This window comes from Salmo salar, chromosome 26 (genome assembly GCF_965601325.2).
Source record: "Salmo salar chromosome 26, fSalSal1, whole genome shotgun sequence".
Lineage (NCBI taxonomy): Eukaryota > Metazoa > Chordata > Actinopteri > Salmoniformes > Salmonidae > Salmo > Salmo salar.
The window spans coordinates 33,312,151-33,331,443 of NC_138316.1; the positions used below are offsets into that span (position 1 = coordinate 33,312,151).

General features: G+C 40.8%; 1 protein-coding gene across 6 annotated transcripts in view; it reads left to right on the forward strand.

Moving 5' to 3' along the window:
* Positions 1-19,293, forward strand: part of LOC106593245 (fibrillin-1) — a 169,848-nt gene that overhangs the window by 79,212 nt on the left and 71,343 nt on the right. For all 6 annotated transcript variants that reach the window (XR_014382842.1, XR_014382844.1, XR_014382843.1 and 3 more), the window contains exons 23-31: positions 319-369; positions 1,395-1,520; positions 1,703-1,930; positions 5,193-5,318; positions 5,482-5,610; positions 6,751-6,876; positions 9,551-9,676; positions 9,966-10,088; positions 10,830-10,955. Coding sequence is in view for 3 of the 6 variants with exons in the window: in XM_082969630.1 (XP_082825756.1) it covers positions 319-369; positions 1,395-1,520; positions 1,703-1,930; positions 5,193-5,318; positions 5,482-5,610; positions 6,751-6,876; positions 9,551-9,676; positions 9,966-10,088; positions 10,830-10,955 (1,161 nt within the window). In the remaining 3 variants the exon portion in view is untranslated. The remainder of the gene's footprint in view (positions 1-318; positions 370-1,394; positions 1,521-1,702; positions 1,931-5,192; positions 5,319-5,481; positions 5,611-6,750; positions 6,877-9,550; positions 9,677-9,965; positions 10,089-10,829; positions 10,956-19,293) is intronic.

Sequence of the window (19,293 nt, forward strand, 5' to 3'; positions counted from 1 at the left end):
TCCCACGGGGGGCCAGCACAGAAAAAAAAAAAAAAAAAAAACCAAAACAAAAAATAATGTATGAAATTGTATGAAATGTATGCATTCACTACTGTAAGTCGCTCTGGATAAGAGCGTCTGCTAAATGATGTAAATGTAAAAATGTAAATGTAACTAGGTTTCTGTACCAAGTGTGAATGATCCTATTACTGGGGCCAGGAGTTTTTCCCGGTCAGGTCATGACGAGACCTATTACACATCAAAGCCTATCGGTCAGGGTCTCACAGAATGTGGAGGCATTTTAATATGGCTTGTTCTCTCTTCCTCCTTCTCTTTCAGATCAGTTCTGCACTAAGGGTTATGCTAGAGTCAGAGGGACCATCTGTGAAGGTAATGACACCTGGAGAAGGACTCCGACAAGACTCATCATTCACTTAGCAAATACACATATTCCCTCAAATCCAGTCTTTCATTTCAATAACTGGTTATAATGCATTTTTTTTGCATTGATTGTTTGCATTGGCATGTATGAAATGAAGCTTTATTTACACAGCACATTTCAGACATGGAATGCAACACGATGTTCTTCACAAGACAAAACAAATAATAAACTATGAAAATAAAAACGGAAATATTTACTACACAACAAAACTAAAGAATAGCAATAAAAACTTAACAATTAAAAAGCACCCTAAGGAATAGCAAAGCTAAAAACGTGTGTTTTAAAAAGATGTCCACAGTTTTGGCTCCCCGAAAAAGCATGTCTGACATGTATTGGGGTGCACAATCGTGGATTGATTTAGAAACCAATAGAATAATCTTAAAATGAATTCCTAAACTCACAGGCAGCCAGTGCAGAGACCTTAAAACTGGTGTAGTGTGTGCTCTCCGTCTGGTCTTGGTCAGTACCCATGCTGCAGTATTCTGTATGTATTCTGGTCTTGGATAGACCAGACAGGAGAGCATTACAGTAGTCAAGCCTGCTTGTAATAAAAGCATGGATGAGTCTCTGTATCAGCCTGAGAGAGAAACGACGGCACCTTGGCAATGTTCCTCAGGTGGTAAAAAGCTATTTTGGTCACATTCCCAGTGTGTGATTCGAAATTGAGTTCAGAATCTAAAATAACACCTAGATTTTTTATCTGGTGTTTCTAATTGCCTTGTTGGATAAAGTATATAGAGCTCAAAAGATTCATAAATGCAATGGCCTTGGAGTCAGTCTCTTTGTCAACATGAATATTAAAATCACCCAACACAATGATTTTATCATAGTTCTCATGGACAATAAATAGTTCAGTTAGTTGACTTAGCGTTGTATTATTCTGTTGTTGATAACAGGCTGTGTGTCTGTTGTGTTTCTAGTGTTGTGTTGTTGTTAATGGAGTCTAGGTTGTGTGTTCTCTCTCCACCTGTAGATGTTAATGAGTGTGAGGTGTTTCCGGGGGTGTGTATCAATGGGAAGTGTGTGAACACCGTGGGTTCCTTCATCTGCCAGTGTCCCTCTGGGATGACTGTCGACGCCACCGGACGGACATGTATAGGTGGGTACTGTAGTTCACCATCACTACGCTAATGGGTACTGTAGTCCATTACACTGTTGTGTACTCCACAAGATTTGTAAGATTGAAAATGGGGTCATTGCCTTTCATTTCCGGATGTACTACATTTTGTTAAACTGATTTTGCATTATGGTGTTTTATTATCGTATGTTTCCCCCCTCCAGACCTGCGTACAGAGCAGTGTTATCTGAGCCACGAGGATGAGCGTTGCGGAGCCCCTATCCCGGGTCGTCACCGTGTGGACGCGTGCTGCTGCTCGGTGGGTGTGGCCTGGGGCCCGGAATGTGACGAGTGTCCGGAGAAAGGCTCTCAGGAGTACAGCCAGCTCTGTCCCAGGGGACCCGGCTTCGCTAACAGAGGAGACTTCATTAATGGACGGCCCTTCCTCAAAGGTAGGCCGGATACGTTCCATTTCAAACCTAGTCCCTTCCCCTACCTCTTATACTCCTTCAGGTCCTTTCTCAATGGTAGATCCGGCCACGTTCCATTTTAAAACCTTGAGGCCCATCCTCAAAGGTACACGACCCAATTCCGTTGCCTTATTACTTACTCCTATCAATGAAAATCAAATCAAATCAAAGTTTATTTGTCACGTGCGCCGAATACAACAGGTGTAGACCTTACAGTGAAATGCTTACTTACAGGCTCTAACCAATAGTGCAAAAAAGGTATTAGGTGAACAATAGGTAAGGAAAGAAATAAAACAACAGTAAAAAGACAGGCTATATACAGTAGCGAGGCTATAAAAGTAGCGAGGCTACATACAGACACCGGTTAGTCAGGCTGATTGTGGTAGTATGTACATGTAGATATGGTTAAAGTGACTATGCATATATGATGAACAGAGAGTAGAGGGAGCGTAAAAGAGGGGTTGGCGGGTGGTGGGTGGCGAGACACAATGCAGATAGCCCGGTAGGCCAATGTGCGGGAGCACTGGTTGGTCAGCCCAATTGAGGTAGTTTGTACTTGAATGTATAGTTAAAGTGACTATGCATATATGATAAACAGAGAGTAGCAGCAACATAAAAAGAGGGGTTGGGGGGGCACACAATGCAAATAGTCCGGGTAGCCATTTGATTGCCTGTTCAGGAGTCTTATGGCTTGTAGGTAAAAACTATTGAGAAGCCTTTTTGTCCTAGACTTGGCACTCTGGTACCGCTTGCCATGTAGTAGAGAGAACAGGTAGTAGAGAGAACAGTCTATGACTGGGGTGGCTGGGGTCTTTGACAATTTTTAGGGCCTTCCTCTGACACTGCCTGGTATAGAGGTCCTGGATGGCAGGCAGCTTAGCCCCAGTGATGTACTGGGCCGTACGCACTACCCTTGCGGTCAGAGGCCGAGCAATTGCCGTACCGGGCAGTGATGCAACCAGTCAGGATGCTCTCGATGTTGCAGCTGTAGAACCTTTTGAGGATCTCAGGACCCATGACAAATCTTTTTAGTTTCCTGAGGGGGAATAGGCTTTGTCGTGCCCTCTTCATGACTGTCTTTGTGTGTTTGGACCATTCTAGTTTGTTGTTGATGTGGACACCAAGGAACTTGAAGCTCTCAACCTGCTCCACTACAGCCCTGTCAATGAGAATGGGTGCGTGCTAGGTCCTCCTTTTCCTGTAGTCCACAATAATCTCCTTAGTCTTGGTTACGTTGAGGGATAGGTTGTTATTCTGGCACCACCCGGCCAGGTCTCTGACCTCCTCCCTATAGGCTGTCTCGTCGTTGTTGGTGATCAGGCCTACCACTGTTGTGTCATCTGCAAACTTAATGATGGTGTTGGAGTCGTGCCTGGCCATGCAGTCGTGGGTGAACAGGGAGTACAGGAGGGCACACACCTCTGGGGAGCTCCAGTGTTGAGGATCAGCGTGGCAGATGTGTTGATACCTACCCTCACCACCTGGGGGTGGCCCATCAGGAATTCCAGGATCCAGTTGCAGAGGGAGGTGTTTAGTCCCAGGATCCTTAGCTTCGTGATGAGCTTTGAGGGTACAATGGTGTTGAACGCTGAGCGGTAGTCAATGAATAGCATTCTCACATAGGTGTTCCTTTTGTCCAGGTGGGAAAGGGTGGTGTGGAGTGCAATAGAAATGGCATCATCTGTGTATCTGCTGGTGCGGTATGCAAATTGGAGTGGGTCTAGGGTTTCTGAGATAAGGGTGTTGATGTGAGCCATTACCAGCCTTTCAAAGCACTTCATGGCTACGGATGTGAGTGCTACGGGTCTGTAGTCATTTAGGCAGGTTGCCTTTGTGTTCTTGGGCACAGGGACTATGGTGGTCTGCTTGAAACATGTTGGTATTACAGACTCAATCAGGGACATGTTGAAAATGTCAGTGAAGACACCTGCCAGTTGGTCAGCACATGCCCAGAGCACACGTCCTGGTAATCCATCTGGCCTCGCAGCCTTGTGTATGTTGACCTGTTTAAAGGTCTTACTCACGTCGGCTACGGAGAGCGTGATCACACAGTCGTCCGGAACAGCCGATGCTCTCATGCATGCCTCAGTGTTGTTTGCCTCGAAGCGAGCATAGAAGTGATTTAGCTCGTCTAGTAGGCTCGTGTCACTGGGCAGCTCGCGGCTGTGCTTCCCTTTGTAGTCTGTAGTAGTTTGCAAGCCCTGCCACATAAGACGAGCGTCAGAGCCGGTGTAGTATGATTCAATCTTAGCCCTGTATTGACGCTTTGCCTGTTTGATGGCTCGTCGCAGGGCATAGCAGGATTTCTTGTAAGCTTCCGGGTTAGAGTCCCATACCTTGAAAGCGGCAGCTCTACCCTTTAGCTCAGTGCAAATGTTGCCTGTAATCCATGGCTTCTGGTTGGGGTATGTACGTACAGTCACTGTGGGGACAACGTCATCGATGCACTTATTGATGAATCCAGTGACTGATGTGGTGTACTCCTCAATGCCATCGGAAGAATCCCGGAACAGGTTCCAGTCTGTGATAGCAAAAACAGTCCTGTAGTTTAGCATCTGCTTCATCTGACCACTTTTTTATAGACCGAGTCACTGGTGCTTCCTGCTTTAATTTTTGCTTGTAAGCAGGAATCAGGAGGATAGAGTTGTGGTCGGATTTACCAAATGGAGGGCGAGGGAGAGCTTTGTACGCGTCTCTGTGTGTGGAGTAAAGGTGGTCTACATTTTTTTCCCCTCTGGTTGCACATTTAACATGTTGATAGAAATTTGGTAGAACTGATTTCAGTTTCCCTGCATTAAAGTCTCCGGCCACTAGGAGCGCCGCCTCTGGGTGAGTGGTTTCCTGTTTGCTTATTTCCTTATACAGCTGGCCGAGTGCGGTCTTAGTGCCGGCATCTGTCTGTGGTGGTAAATAAACAGCCACTAAAAGTATAGCTGAGAACTCTCTAGGCAAGTAGTGTGGCCTGCAATTTATCACAATATACTCTACTTCAGGTGAGCAAAACCTAGGGGAAATGACAACAAAATAACATGTGAACAAACTCAAAAACCTGCTGTAACCTCTCTATCTCTCTCTCTCTCTCTCTCTCTCTCAATTTGATTCAAAGGGCTTTATTGGCATGGGAAACATATGTTTACATTGCCAAAGCAAGTGAAATAGATAATAAGTCTCTCTCTCTCTTTGTTTTTCTCTCTATCTATCTCTCTCTCTATCCCCCATCCCTCTTTACTTCCCTCTTTCTTAGATATAAATGAGTGTAAGATGATCCACAGCTTGTGCTCCAATGGGAAGTGTCGGAACACCATCGGTAGTTTCCGTTGTCGCTGTGACAACGGCTTCGCTCTGGACTCTGATGAGAGGAACTGTACAGGTCAGTCTACAGTTCATACAGAACATACATCTAGAGCTCCGTCTAAAGCTTTCAGACACACAAGATAGTACATGTCAAAACAGTGCGTCAAAAATTCTACCTTACTCACAATGCAATGTCTCTTAATGTGTTTTTGGAAACTAACTGTGATGTGTGTCATCAGACATCGACGAGTGCCGTATCTCTCCAGACCTGTGTGGTCAGGGCACGTGTGTGAACACAGGTGGGGACTTCGAGTGTGAATGTTTTGAAGGTTACGAGAGTGGCTTCATGATGATGAAGAACTGCATGGGTGAGTAGAGGACCTAAACACACCTGAACACACCTGAACACACCTGAACACACCTGGACACACCTGGACACACTTGCACACACCTGGATACACCTTAACACATCTGCACACACCTGCACACACCTGGGCACACCTGCACACACCTGCACACACCTGGACACACCTGGAAACAACTGGACACAACTGAACACACCTTAACACACCTTGACACAACCGAATACACCTTAACACACCTGGACAGACCTGAACACAACTGGACAGACCTGAACACACCTGAACACACCTGGACACATCTGAACAGCTGTCCCATCCCAGTACTAGATTCTACCTCTACCTCTATCAGTACTGTATAGTGGAGTACATGACAGATGAAAACATATTCAGTCTATAATAACATAATAACATATAAGGAAACTGCATCTCCATAGTAACTCCATCTCCATAGTAACTCCATCTCCATAGTAACTCCATCTCCATAGTAACTCTGCCACAGGCCTTTAAAACTCTCTATGAAGTGGATCAGGGCAGGGGAGTCCTGCCATGCTGACATCCTGTTACAGACCCAGTACTCAGGCACCGTGTGTGTTTGTGTGTGTGTGTGTGTGTGTGTGTGTGTGTGTGTGTGTGTGTGTGTGTGTGTGTGTGTGTGTGTGTGTGTGTGTGTGTGTGGAAGAGGAAGAGGAAGAGAGGGTGATTCGCTCCCCAGGCCTGTGCTGTGTGCGTGTTACAGCCTTTATGGGAATACCAGCCATACATTTAGAGCACTCTCAGATCACTCCCTATACTCTCAACCCACAGTGCCATTTTTCTCTGGATAATTGTATTTTACTGCTTGATTTACACACACACACTCCAGTATCCAGACGCTTTTATATGCAATTACTGGTCATAATGTTCTGACATCTGTGAAAATGTTCAATGGTTTATTTCTTTATTTATGAATGTAATAGCCATGGCTTGGCTTTGAACACATTCCTGACTGAGTGAAATTATATTTATTATTCCCACAAAGTAGTAATGACTACAGATGAGAAAATATGGATAAATAGTCAGACTTATGTGACTCTCGCTCTCTCTCTTTTTCATTCTTTGTGTGTGTGTGTGTGTGTGTCTCTCTCGCTCTGTGTTCTCTCCTCCCAGACATTGATGAGTGTGAGCGGAACCCTCTGCTGTGTCGCGGTGGTGAGTGTGTGAACAACGAGGGCAGCTTCCAGTGTGTGTGTCCCGACGGACACGAGATCGCCCCCGACGGATCCGCCTGTCTCGGTGAGTGATGAGGTCATCAGTGTGAGACCAGGCGTCACATAGGCCTATGTTCCATTACTTCTAGGCTTCATCCTTCCTTTCTTCTTTCCTTCCTTGAGTTCCTCACTGACCTGTATGTAGATGGATAGGTTAAAGCACGCAGTCCGACCTACAGTATTAGTTTCATCACCCCAACCTGATCAGTTTAATTAAAAATGGATGGAAATAATGAAGGAAGGAAGGAAGGAAGGCAGGAAGGAAGGAAGGAAGGAAGGGAGGGGAAGGAAGGAAGGAAGAGAGGAAGGAAGGAAGGAAGTGTACAGTAATGTGACTGGGCCAGGGGCATGTCTACTTTAAGGAAGCAGCAGATTTGTCCTCTAATAAGTATCTGTGGGCTAGATGGGGGCTGCATGCGCGGGGGGGGGGGTGTGTGTGTGTGTGTGTGTGTGTGTGTGTGTGTGTGTGTGTGTGTGTGTGTGTGTGTTAGGGCTTCCCGCCAAAATGTATTCTCATTTCCTGGCATAAATAATGGAAAGAAACCAATAAATTAGAATCAATTATTTATATGAATAGCGTGATCAAAAATGGAACTGTTACATGATATGCAATGTCTAAATCTGTCTTCTCTATGGCTTTGTCTGCTCTGCTATCAGCATGATCAATCATCAACGCTCAGTGTGTGTGTGCGCTTGTGCTTACACAAAGTTGCCATAAATTCGGCGTGTTCTCCTACCATGTCATTGCAAACAGGAAGTAGGTCTGCAGGCTATAGAGGTCAGCAGTAGATCAGGGAGGCCACAACCTCCCCAAGAATCCCTCAACATGGCACTACTGGTGAGAGGATATGCAGAGAAAGAGACGGCTAAATCAGCCAAGATGCAAAAATACTCAAAATGTACAACTCTCTGGCTTCATTCATAGGCTACATTAGAACAGTCTTCACAACACTAGCAGCATACCATATTTACTCAACATAAAGTCGCCTATAGAAAACATCCCTTAGGCAACTTGAATGGCTTCTATACATGTAATTGCTTAGTATATGTGCAGGCTCTCGACACAGTTATGGTAGACAATGTCCATCCTCATTCTCCATCTCACATTCAAATCTCCAAACTAACATGTGGCACTGCCAGAGGCTCAATATATAAACTGTTGCTAATCACAGAACGGCTGATACACTGTGTCCCCAAAAGAGCTTGAGGAAATAGACATTTGCAACATTGTTTCATGATGTTATGTGAACAAAAGCGGGTACACGGTGGGCTACTGGTCAGATTCACGGGCCATTGATCAACTGCGCTATCCATGGTGCAGAATCTCTGCTAGCCTAGGCCTGTTTGTTTAGCGGAGAATCTGATGTTCCCTGTGACAGTCACCACAATAAGCGGTTATCATGAAGTAAAAACAGCCACAACCTTCCCAAATTCCCCCGGTAGCCAGGTGCATGGAGAGAGAAAAGGGCCAACAAGCTGCCTGACAGCTTTCAGTCAAAGGTAACTAATGTCATTTTCACTAGACCTCATAATATTTGACCAGTCGGCCAACAGTGGTTCATAGGCCCACACTCTTAAAAGAAAGGTGCTGTTTAGAACCTAAAAGTGTTATTTGGCTGTCCCCATAGGAGAACCCTTTGAAGAACCCAAATTGGTTCCAGGTAGAACCCTTTTGGTTCCAGGTAGAACCCTTTTGGTTTCAGGTAGAACCCTTTTGGTTTCGGGTAAAACCCCTTCAACCAGGGACAGCTGAAGATCCCTGAAACCCTTTTATTAAGAGTGTAGGCTACCTTAAAACTAGGACACATCAATGAAATAGTGTGGTGACTTTGAGAGAACTTTGAGTTGATTCAATTGCAACAAATACAAAAAGAAAATGTTAGATTCATGTGTAGATTTTTCCATTGACAGTGGTATAATCCTATCAGAATGTCCCGAATGTCCAGAATGTTATTTTAAACAGCACATCCGGTTTGAACAGGAATACCAGGATGCCCGGTCATTTCTTGACATTTTCTCAGGAAGAAAAATGTGTAGATTCTCTGGAAAATATGAAACCCTAGTGTGTGTGTGTGTGTCTCGGTGTGTCTGGGCTAAATGGCTGGATGTGTATATGAATGTATGGGATGTATTGGGGTGATAGATGATAGCTAGGTATGTAGAGTGGGACTGGTTCTATGACCATCTGGAACACTTCACATTATACAGACATGCTATGGAGACTAGCTACTCCAATGACTGCACTGGAATGGACTGATGCTATGCTATGACTGGAGCGTGTGTGTGCGTTCATGTTTGTGTGTGTGTGTGTGTGTGTGTGCACGTGCATATGAGTGTGTGTGAGAGTTGATGACTCATCCTTACCCATCTTGCCTCTGCTTGTGTTTTGTAGCTGATTTAGAAAGGGAAGTCTCTAGGACTAAAGGAGGAGGATGATCTATAGTCCAACAGCTTCACAATCATCTCCACATGCAGAGACAAGATGGAACAACTGTGTTTAGTGGTGGGGTTGTTTTTAATGGCCTGGTTAATGGTGTGTGTGTGTGTGTGTGTGTGTGTGTGTGTGTGTGTGTGTGTGTGTGTGTGGTGTGTGTGTGTGTGTGTGTGTGTGTGTGTGTGTGTGTGTGTGTGTGTGTGTGTGTGTGTGTGTGTGTGTGTGTGTGTGTCTGTGTCTGTGTCTGTGTGTGTGTGTTCCACAGATATTAATGAGTGTGAACTGAGTGAGAAGCTGTGTCGGAACGGTCAGTGTGTGAATATGATTGGACGTTACCAGTGTTCCTGTGATACTGGATATAAATCCACAGAGGACAGACTGGCCTGTGTCGGTAAGATAACTCTGTTCCAACTACTACACTGTTAGTTCTCTATTATTCAACTAGTATAGGGATTTGTCTGCGTCCTTAAAACAGGAAAGGGGTGTTGTTATAGTACTATTTGTTTTTGTGTCATATGAACCAGTGTTTGTAGCCATGGCGACCAAATCCTTGAGACTTAAATGGCAGAAATGCTTGATGTATAGGATAGGAAGAGTTATGAGCATGTCTCAAGTTATGTTTCATTCTTATGATGTGTGTGTAGTAACATGTATGTGTGTTCATTCCCTCCTCCATGCAGACATTGATGAGTGTACGATCCAGAACGGAGGTTGTGAGACATTCTGTACCAACTCAGAGGGGAGCTATGAGTGCAGCTGTCGCTCTGGATACGCCCTGATGCCAGACCTCAGGACCTGCACTGGTCAGTAGGACTTTTAGATGATCTCTCTCTCTCTCTCTCTCTCTCTCTCTCTCTCTCTCTCCCTCTCTCTCTCTCTCCCCCTCTCTCCCTCTCTCCCTCTCCCTCTCTCTCTCTCTCCCTCTCTCCCTCTCTCCCTCTCTCCCTATCTCTCTCTCTCTCTCTCTCTCTCTCTCTCTCTCTCTCCCTCTCTCCCTCTCTCACTCTCACTCTCACTCTCAATCTCACTCTATGTCTCTTTGTCCTCCACCCCTACTTCAACCCAACCTGAGTCTGTTTGCCTATTTGTTCACCAGGAGCCAGGGAGAGCCCTATAACACTTAAATACACTGTGTTCCTAGACAGAGAGACATAGACGTCCTACCTCCAGACAGAGCCCTATGAGAGTACTGGGAATCATTTCCTTTGATAACGGTCTCATCCCTCTCAACACATGACTCCCATTGGCTCTGTTACCAGGGAGAGATACAACCGCCCAAATCATACAAAATGGTACAATAAATAGAAACACAGAAGCACATTGTTGACTAATCTTACCATTTCTCCATGTTTTCTCCTGTTTACTGTTGGTTGCCAGGTGAGCAGCTATGCAAGATGTCTTTCCTCAGCTGGTATGAATGTGAACTGGTCTATGCTCCGCAGACTGTCTGTCTACAGTTCTGTCCTTTTCTGTCCTTACAGACATATGTGTGTCTGTTGTATTGATGAGTGTTCTAGTGAATGTGTTATTCTGTCTCCCTCCAGACATTGATGAGTGTGAGGACAGTCCAGACATCTGTGACGGAGGCCAGTGTACCAACATCCCAGGAGAGTACCAGTGTCTCTGCTTCGATGGATTCATGTCTTCTGAAGATATGAAGACCTGTCTGGGTAACTAACCTACCTGTGTAGCGCTCTAAGCCACTGCCTCCAGAATACATGTACCATTGTGAGCGTGGGGTTCCAATCTGACCCTCTGCTATTCTAGAACAGCCTGTCCCCTCTCCTCCTACCTTTCCCCTCTGTCATTCACTTTGCTGTCTAATCAATACAAAACAACAGGGAAGGAGTGGGACTACGCCACAGCTTCAAGAACTACAACTACCTAACAGCCCCCAGTAGAGTTGTGTGGGTAAACTCTCACATACATGTACATAGTATCACATGGTGAGACATGTATTCAGTATTGTTGTTAGTTTTGAACGGTGAGACATGTATTCAGTATTGTTGTTAGTTTTGAACGGTGAGACATGTATTCAGTATTGTTGTTAGTTTTGAACGGTGAGACATGTATTCAGTATTGTTGTTAGTATCACACAGTGAGACATGTATTCAGTATTGTTGTTAGTATCACACGGTGAGACATGTATTCAGTATTGTTGTTAGTTATGAACGGTGTGACATGTATTCAGTATTGTTGTTAGTATCACACGGTGAGACATGTATTCAGTATTGTTGTTAGTTTTGAACGGTGAGACATGTATTCAGTGTTGTTGTTAGTTTTGAACGGTGTGACATGTATTCAGTATTGTTGTTAGTATCACACGGTGAGACATGTATTCAGTATTGTTGGTAGTTTTGAACGGTGAGACATGTATTCAGTATTGTTGTTAGTTTTGAACGGTGTGACATGTATTCAGTATTGTTGTTAGTATCACACGGTGAGACATGTATTCAGTATTGTTGTTAGTTTTGAACGGTGAGACATGTATTCCATATTGTTGTTAGTTTTGAACGGTGAGACATGTATTCAGTATTGTTGTTAGTTTTGAACGGTGAGACATGTATTCAGTATTGTTGTTAGTATCACATGGTGAGACATGTATCCAGTATTGTTGTTAGTACCACACAGTAAAACATGTATTCAGTATTGTTGTTAGTTTTGAACGGTGAGACATGTATTCAGTATTGTTGTTAGTATCACACAGTGAGACATGTATTCAGTATTGTTGTTAGTTTTGAACGGTGTGACATGTATTCAGTATTGTTGTTAGTATCACACAGTGAGACATGTATTCAGTATTGTTGTTAGTTTTGAACGGTGAGACATGTATTCAGTATTCTTGTTAGTTTTGAACGGTGAGACATGTATTTAGTATTGTTGTTAGTTTTGAACGGTGAGACGTATTCAGTATTGTTGTTAGTATCACATGGTGAGACGTATTCAGTATTGTTGTTAGTTTTGAACGGTGAGACATGTATTCAGTATTGTTGTTAGTTTTGAACGGTGTGACATGTATTCAGTATTGTTGTTAGTTTTGAACAGTGAGACATGTATTCAGTATTGTTGTTAGTTTTGAACGGTGAGACATGTATTCAGTATTGTTGTTAGTATCACACAGTGAGACATGTATTCAGTATTGTTGTTAGTATCACACGGTGAGACATGTATTCAGTATTGTTGTTAGTTATGAACGGTGTGACATGTATTCAGTATTGTTGTTAGTATCACACGGTGAGACATGTATTCAGTATTGTTGTTAGTTTTGAACGGTGAGACATGTATTCAGTGTTGTTGTTAGTTTTGAACGGTGTGACATGTATTCAGTATTGTTGTTAGTATCACACGGTGAGACATGTATTCAGTATTGTTGGTAGTTTTGAACGGTGAGACATGTATTCAGTATTGTTGTTAGTTGTGAACGGTGTGACATGTATTCAGTATTGTTGTTAGTATCACACGGTGAGACATGTATTCAGTATTGTTGTTAGTTTTGAACGGTGAGACATGTATTCCATATTGTTGTTAGTTTTGAACGGTGAGACATGTATTCAGTATTGTTGTTAGTTTTGAACGGTGAGACATGTATTCAGTATTGTTGTTAGTATCACATGGTGAGACATGTATCCAGTATTGTTGTTAGTATCACACAGTAAAACATGTATTCAGTATTGTTGTTAGTTTTGAACGGTGAGACATGTATTCAGTATTGTTGTTAGTATCACACAGTGAGACATGTATTCAGTATTGTTGTTAGTTTTGAACGGTGTGACATGTATTCAGTATTGTTGTTAGTATCACACAGTGAGACATGTATTCAGTATTGTTGTTAGTTTTGAACGGTGAGACATGTATTCAGTATTCTTGTTAGTTTTGAACGGTGAGACATGTATTTAGTATTGTTGTTAGTTTTGAACGGTGAGACGTATTCAGTATTGTTGTTAGTATCACATGGTGAGACGTATTCAGTATTGTTGTTAGTTTTGAACGGTGAGACATGTATTCAGTATTGTTGTTAGTTTTGAACGGTGTGACATGTATTCAGTATTGTTGTTAGTTTTGAACAGTGAGACATGTATTCAGTATTGTTGTTAGTTTTGAACGGTGAGACATGTATTCAGTATTGTTGTTAGTATCACATGGTGAGACATGTATTCAGTATTGTTGTTAGTTTTGAACGGTGAGACATGTATTCAGTATTGTTGTTAGTTTTGAATGGTGAGACATGTATTCAGTATTGTTGTTAGTTTTGAACGGTGAGACATGTATTCAGTATTGTTGTTAGTATCACATGGTGAGACATGTATTCAGTATTGTTGTTAGTTTTGAACGGTGAGACACGTATTCAGTATTGTTGTTAGTATCACATGGTGTGACATGTATTCAGTATTGTTGTTAGTTTTGAACGGTGAGACATGTATTCAGTATTGTTGTTAGTTTTGAACGGTGTGACATGTATTCAGTATTGTTGTTAGCTTTGAACGGTGAGACATGTATTCAGTATTGTTGTTAGTATCACACAGTGAGACATGTATTCAGTATTGTTGTTAGTTTTGAACGGTGAGACATGTATTCAGTATTGTTGTTAGTTTTGAACGGTGAGACGTATTCAGTATTGTTGTTAGTATCACATGGTGTGACATGTATTCAGTATCGTTGTTAGTATCACACGGTGAGACATGTATTCAGTATTGTTGTTAGTTTTGAACGGTGAGACATGTATTCAGTATTGTTGTTAGTTTTGAACGGTGAGACATGTATTCAGTATTGTTGTTAGTATCACACGGTGAGACATGTATTCAGTATTGTTGTTAGTTTTGAATGGTGAGACATGTATTCAGTATTGTTGTTAGTTTTGAACGGTGAGACATGTATTCAGTATTGTTGTTAGTATCACACGGTGAGACATGTATTCAGTATTGTTGTTAGTTTTGAACGGTGAGACATGTATTCAGTATTGTTGTTAGTTTTGAACGGTGAGACATGTATTCAGTATTGTTGTTAGTATCACATGGTGAGACGTATTCAGTATTGTTGTTAGTTTTGAACGGTGAGACATGTATTCAGTATTGTTGTTAGTATCACATGCTGAGACGTGTATTCAGTATTGTTGTTAGTTTTGAACGGTGTGACATGTATTCAGTATTGTTGTTAGTATCACACAGTGAGACATGTATTCAGTATTGTTGTTAGTTTTGAACGGTGAGACATGTATTCAGTATTCTTGTTAGTTTTGAACGGTGAGACGTATTTAGTATTGTTGTTAGTTTTGAACGGTGAGACGTATTCAGTATTGTTGTTAGTATCACATGGTGAGACGTATTCAGTATTGTTGTTAGTTTTGAACGGTGAGACATGTATTCAGTATTGTTGTTAGTTTTGAACGGTGTGACATGTATTCAGTATTGTTGTTAGTTTTGAACAGTGAGACATGTATTCAGTATTGTTGTTAGTTTTGAATGGTGAGACATGTATTCAGTATTGTTGTTAGTATCACATGGTGAGACATGTATTCAGTATTGTTGTTAGTTTTGAACGGTGAGACATGTATTCAGTATTGTTGTTAGTTTTGAATGGTGAGACATGTATTCAGTATTGTTGTTAGTTTTGAACAGTGAGACATGTATTCAGTATTGTTGTTAGTATCACATGGTGAGACATGTATTCAGTATTGTTGTTAGTTTTGAACGGTGAGACACGTATTCAGTATTGTTGTTAGTATCACATGGTGTGACATGTATTCAGTATTGTTGTTAGTTTTGAACGGTGAGACATGTATTCAGTATTGTTGTTAGCTTTGAACGGTGAGACATGTATTCAGTATTGTTGTTAGCTTTGAACGGTGAGACATGTATTCAGTATTGTTGTTAGTATCACACAGTGAGACATGTATTCAGTATTGTTGTTAGTTTTGAACGGTGAGACATGTATTCAGTATTGTTGTTAGTTTTGAACGGTGAGACGTATTCAGTATTGTTGTTAGTATCACATGGTGTGACATGTATTCAGTATCGTTGTTAGTATCACACGGTGAGACATGTATTCAGTATTGTTGTTAGTTTTGAACGGTGAGACATGTATTCAGTATTGTTGTTAGTTTTGAACGGTGAGACATGTATTCAGTATTGTTGTTAGTATCACATGGTGAGACGTATTCAGTATTGTTGTTAGTTTTGAACGGTGAGACATGTATTCAGTATTGTTGTTAGTATCACATGGTGAGACATGTATTCAGTATTGTTGTTAGTTTTGAACGGTGAGACATGTATTCAGTATTGTTGTTAGTTTTGAACGGTGAGACATGTATTCAGTATTGTTGTTAGTTTTGAACGGTGAGACATGTATTCAGTATTGTTGTTCGTTTTGAACGGTGAGACATGTATTCAGTATTGTTGTTTGTTTTGAACGGTGAGACATGTATTCAGTATTGTTGTTAGTTTTGAACGGTGAGACATGTATTCAGTATTGTTGTTAGTTTTGAACGGTGAGACATGTATTCAGTATTGTTGTTAGTATCACACAGTGAGACATGTATTCAGTATTGTTGTTAGTATCACACGGTGAGACATGTATTCAGTATTGTTGTTAGTTATGAACGGTGTGACATGTATTCAGTATTGTTGTTAGTATCACACGGTGAGACATGTATTCAGTATTGTTGTTAGTTTTGAACGGTGAGACATGTATTCAGTGTTGTTGTTAGTTTTGAACGGTGTGACATGTATTCAGTATTGTTGTTAGTATCACACGGTGAGACATGTATTCAGTATTGTTGGTAGTTTTGAACGGTGAGACATGTATTCAGTATTGTTGTTAGTTTTGAACGGTGTGACATGTATTCAGTATTGTTGTTAGTATCACACGGTGAGACATGTATTCAGTATTGTTGTTAGTTTTGAACGGTGAGACATGTATTCCATATTGTTGTTAGTTTTGAACGGTGAGACATGTATTCAGTATTGTTGTTAGTTTTGAACGGTGAGACATGTATTCAGTATTGTTGTTAGTATCACATGGTGAGACATGTATCCAGTATTGTTGTTAGTACCACACAGTAAAACATGTATTCAGTATTGTTGTTAGTTTTGAACGGTGAGACATGTATTCAGTATTGTTGTTAGTATCACACAGTGAGACATGTATTCAGTATTGTTGTTAGTTTTGAACGGTGTGACATGTATTCAGTATTGTTGTTAGTATCACACAGTGAGACATGTATTCAGTATTGTTGTTAGTTTTGAACGGTGAGACATGTATTCAGTATTCTTGTTAGTTTTGAACGGTGAGACATGTATTTAGTATTGTTGTTAGTTTTGAACGGTGAGACGTATTCAGTATTGTTGTTAGTATCACATGGTGAGACGTATTCAGTATTGTTGTTAGTTTTGAACGGTGAGACATGTATTCAGTATTGTTGTTAGTTTTGAACGGTGTGACATGTATTCAGTATTGTTGTTAGTTTTGAACAGTGAGACATGTATTCAGTATTGTTGTTAGTTTTGAACGGTGAGACATGTATTCAGTATTGTTGTTAGTATCACACAGTGAGACATGTATTCAGTATTGTTGTTATTATCACACGGTGAGACATGTATTCAGTATTGTTGTTAGTTATGAACGGTGTGACATGTATTCAGTATTGTTGTTAGTATCACACGGTGAGACATGTATTCAGTATTGTTGTTAGTTTTGAACGGTGAGACATGTATTCAGTGTTGTTGTTAGTTTTGAACGGTGTGACATGTATTCAGTATTGTTGTTAGTATCACACGGTGAGACATGTATTCAGTATTGTTGGTAGTTTTGAACGGTGAGACATGTATTCAGTATTGTTGTTAGTTGTGAACGGTGTGACATGTATTCAGTATTGTTGTTAGTATCACACGGTGAGACATGTATTCAGTATTGTTGTTAGTTTTGAACGGTGAGACATGTATTCCATATTGTTGTTAGTTTTGAACGGTGAGACATGTATTCAGTATTGTTGTTAGTTTTGAACGGTGAGACATGTATTCAGTATTGTTGTTAGTATCACATGGTGAGACATGTATCCAGTATTGTTGTTAGTATCACACAGTAAAACATGTATTCAGTATTGTTGTTAGTTTTGAACGGTGAGACATGTATTCAGTATTGTTGTTAGTATCACACAGTGAGACATGTATTCAGTATTGTTGTTAGTTTTGAACGGTGTGACATGTATTCAGTATTGTTGTTAGTATCACACAGTGAGACATGTATTCAGTATTGTTGTTAGTTTTGAACGGTGAGACATGTATTCAGTATTCTTGTTAGTTTTGAACGGTGAGACATGTATTTAGTATTGTTGTTAGTTTTGAACGGTGAGACGTATTCAGTATTGTTGTTAGTATCACATGGTGAGACGTATTCAGTATTGTTGTTAGTTTTGAACGGTGAGACATGTATTCAGTATTGTTGTTAGTTTTGAACGGTGTGACATGTATTCAGTATTGTTGTTAGTTTTGAACAGTGAGACATGTATTCAGTATTGTTGTTAGTTTTGAATGGTGAGACATGTATTCAGTATTGTTGTTAGTATCACATGGTGAGACATGTATTCAGTATTGTTGTTAGTTTTGAACGGTGAGACATGTATTCAGTATTGTTGTTAGTTTTGAATGGTGAGACATGTATTCAGTATTGTTGTTAGTTTTGAACGGTGAGACATGTATTCAGTATTGTTGTTAGTATCACATGGTGAGACATGTATTCAGTATTGTTGTTAGTTTTGAACGGTGAGACACGTATTCAGTATTGTTGTTAGTATCACATGGTGTGACATGTATTCAGTATTGTTGTTAGTTTTGAACGGTGAGACATGTATTCAGTATTGTTGTTAGTTTTGAACGGTGTGACATGTATTCAGTATTGTTGTTAGCTTTGAACGGTGAGACATGTATTCAGTATTGTTGTTAGTATCACACAGTGAGACATGTATTCAGTATTGTTGTTAGTTTTGAACGGTGAGACATGTATTCAGTATTGTTGTTAGTTTTGAACGGTGAGACGTATTCAGTATTGTTGTTAGTATCACATGGTGTGACATGTATTCAGTATCGTTGTTAGTATCACACGGTGAGACATGTATTCAGTATTGTTGTTAGTTTTGAACGGTGAGACATGTATTCAGTATTGTTGTTAGTTTTGAACGGTGAGACATGTATTCAGTATTGTTGTTAGTATCACACGGTGAGACATGTATTCAGTATTGTTGTTAGTTTTGAATGGTGAGACATGTATTCAGTATTGTTGTTAGTTTTGAACGGTGAGACATGTATTCAGTATTGTTGTTAGTATCACACGGTGAGACATGTATTCAGTATTGTTGTTAGTTTTGAACGGTGAGACATGTATTCAGTATTGTTGTTAGTTTTGAACGGTGAGACATGTATTCAGTATTGTTGTTAGTATCACATGGTGAGACGTATTCAGTATTGTTGTTAGTTTTGAACGGTGAGACATGTATTCAGTATTGTTGTTAGTATCACATGCTGAGACGTGTATTCAGTATTGTTGTTAGTTTTGAACGGTGTGACATGTATTCAGTATTGTTGTTAGTATCACACAGTGAGACATGTATTCAGTATTGTTGTTAGTTTTGAACGGTGAGACATGTATTCAGTATTCTTGTTAGTTTTGAACGGTGAGACATGTATTTAGTATTGTTGTTAGTTTTGAACGGTGAGACGTATTCAGTATTGTTGTTAGTATCACATGGTGAGACGTATTCAGTATTGTTGTTAGTTTTGAACGGTGAGACATGTATTCAGTATTGTTGTTAGTTTTGAACGGTGTGACATGTATTCAGTATTGTTGTTAGTTTTGAATGGTGAGACATGTATTCAGTATTGTTGTTAGTATCACATGGTGAGACATGTATTCAGTATTGTTGTTAGTTTTGAACGGTGAGACATGTATTCAGTATTGTTGTTAGTTTTGAATGGTGAGACATGTATTCAGTATTGTTGTTAGTTTTGAACAGTGAGA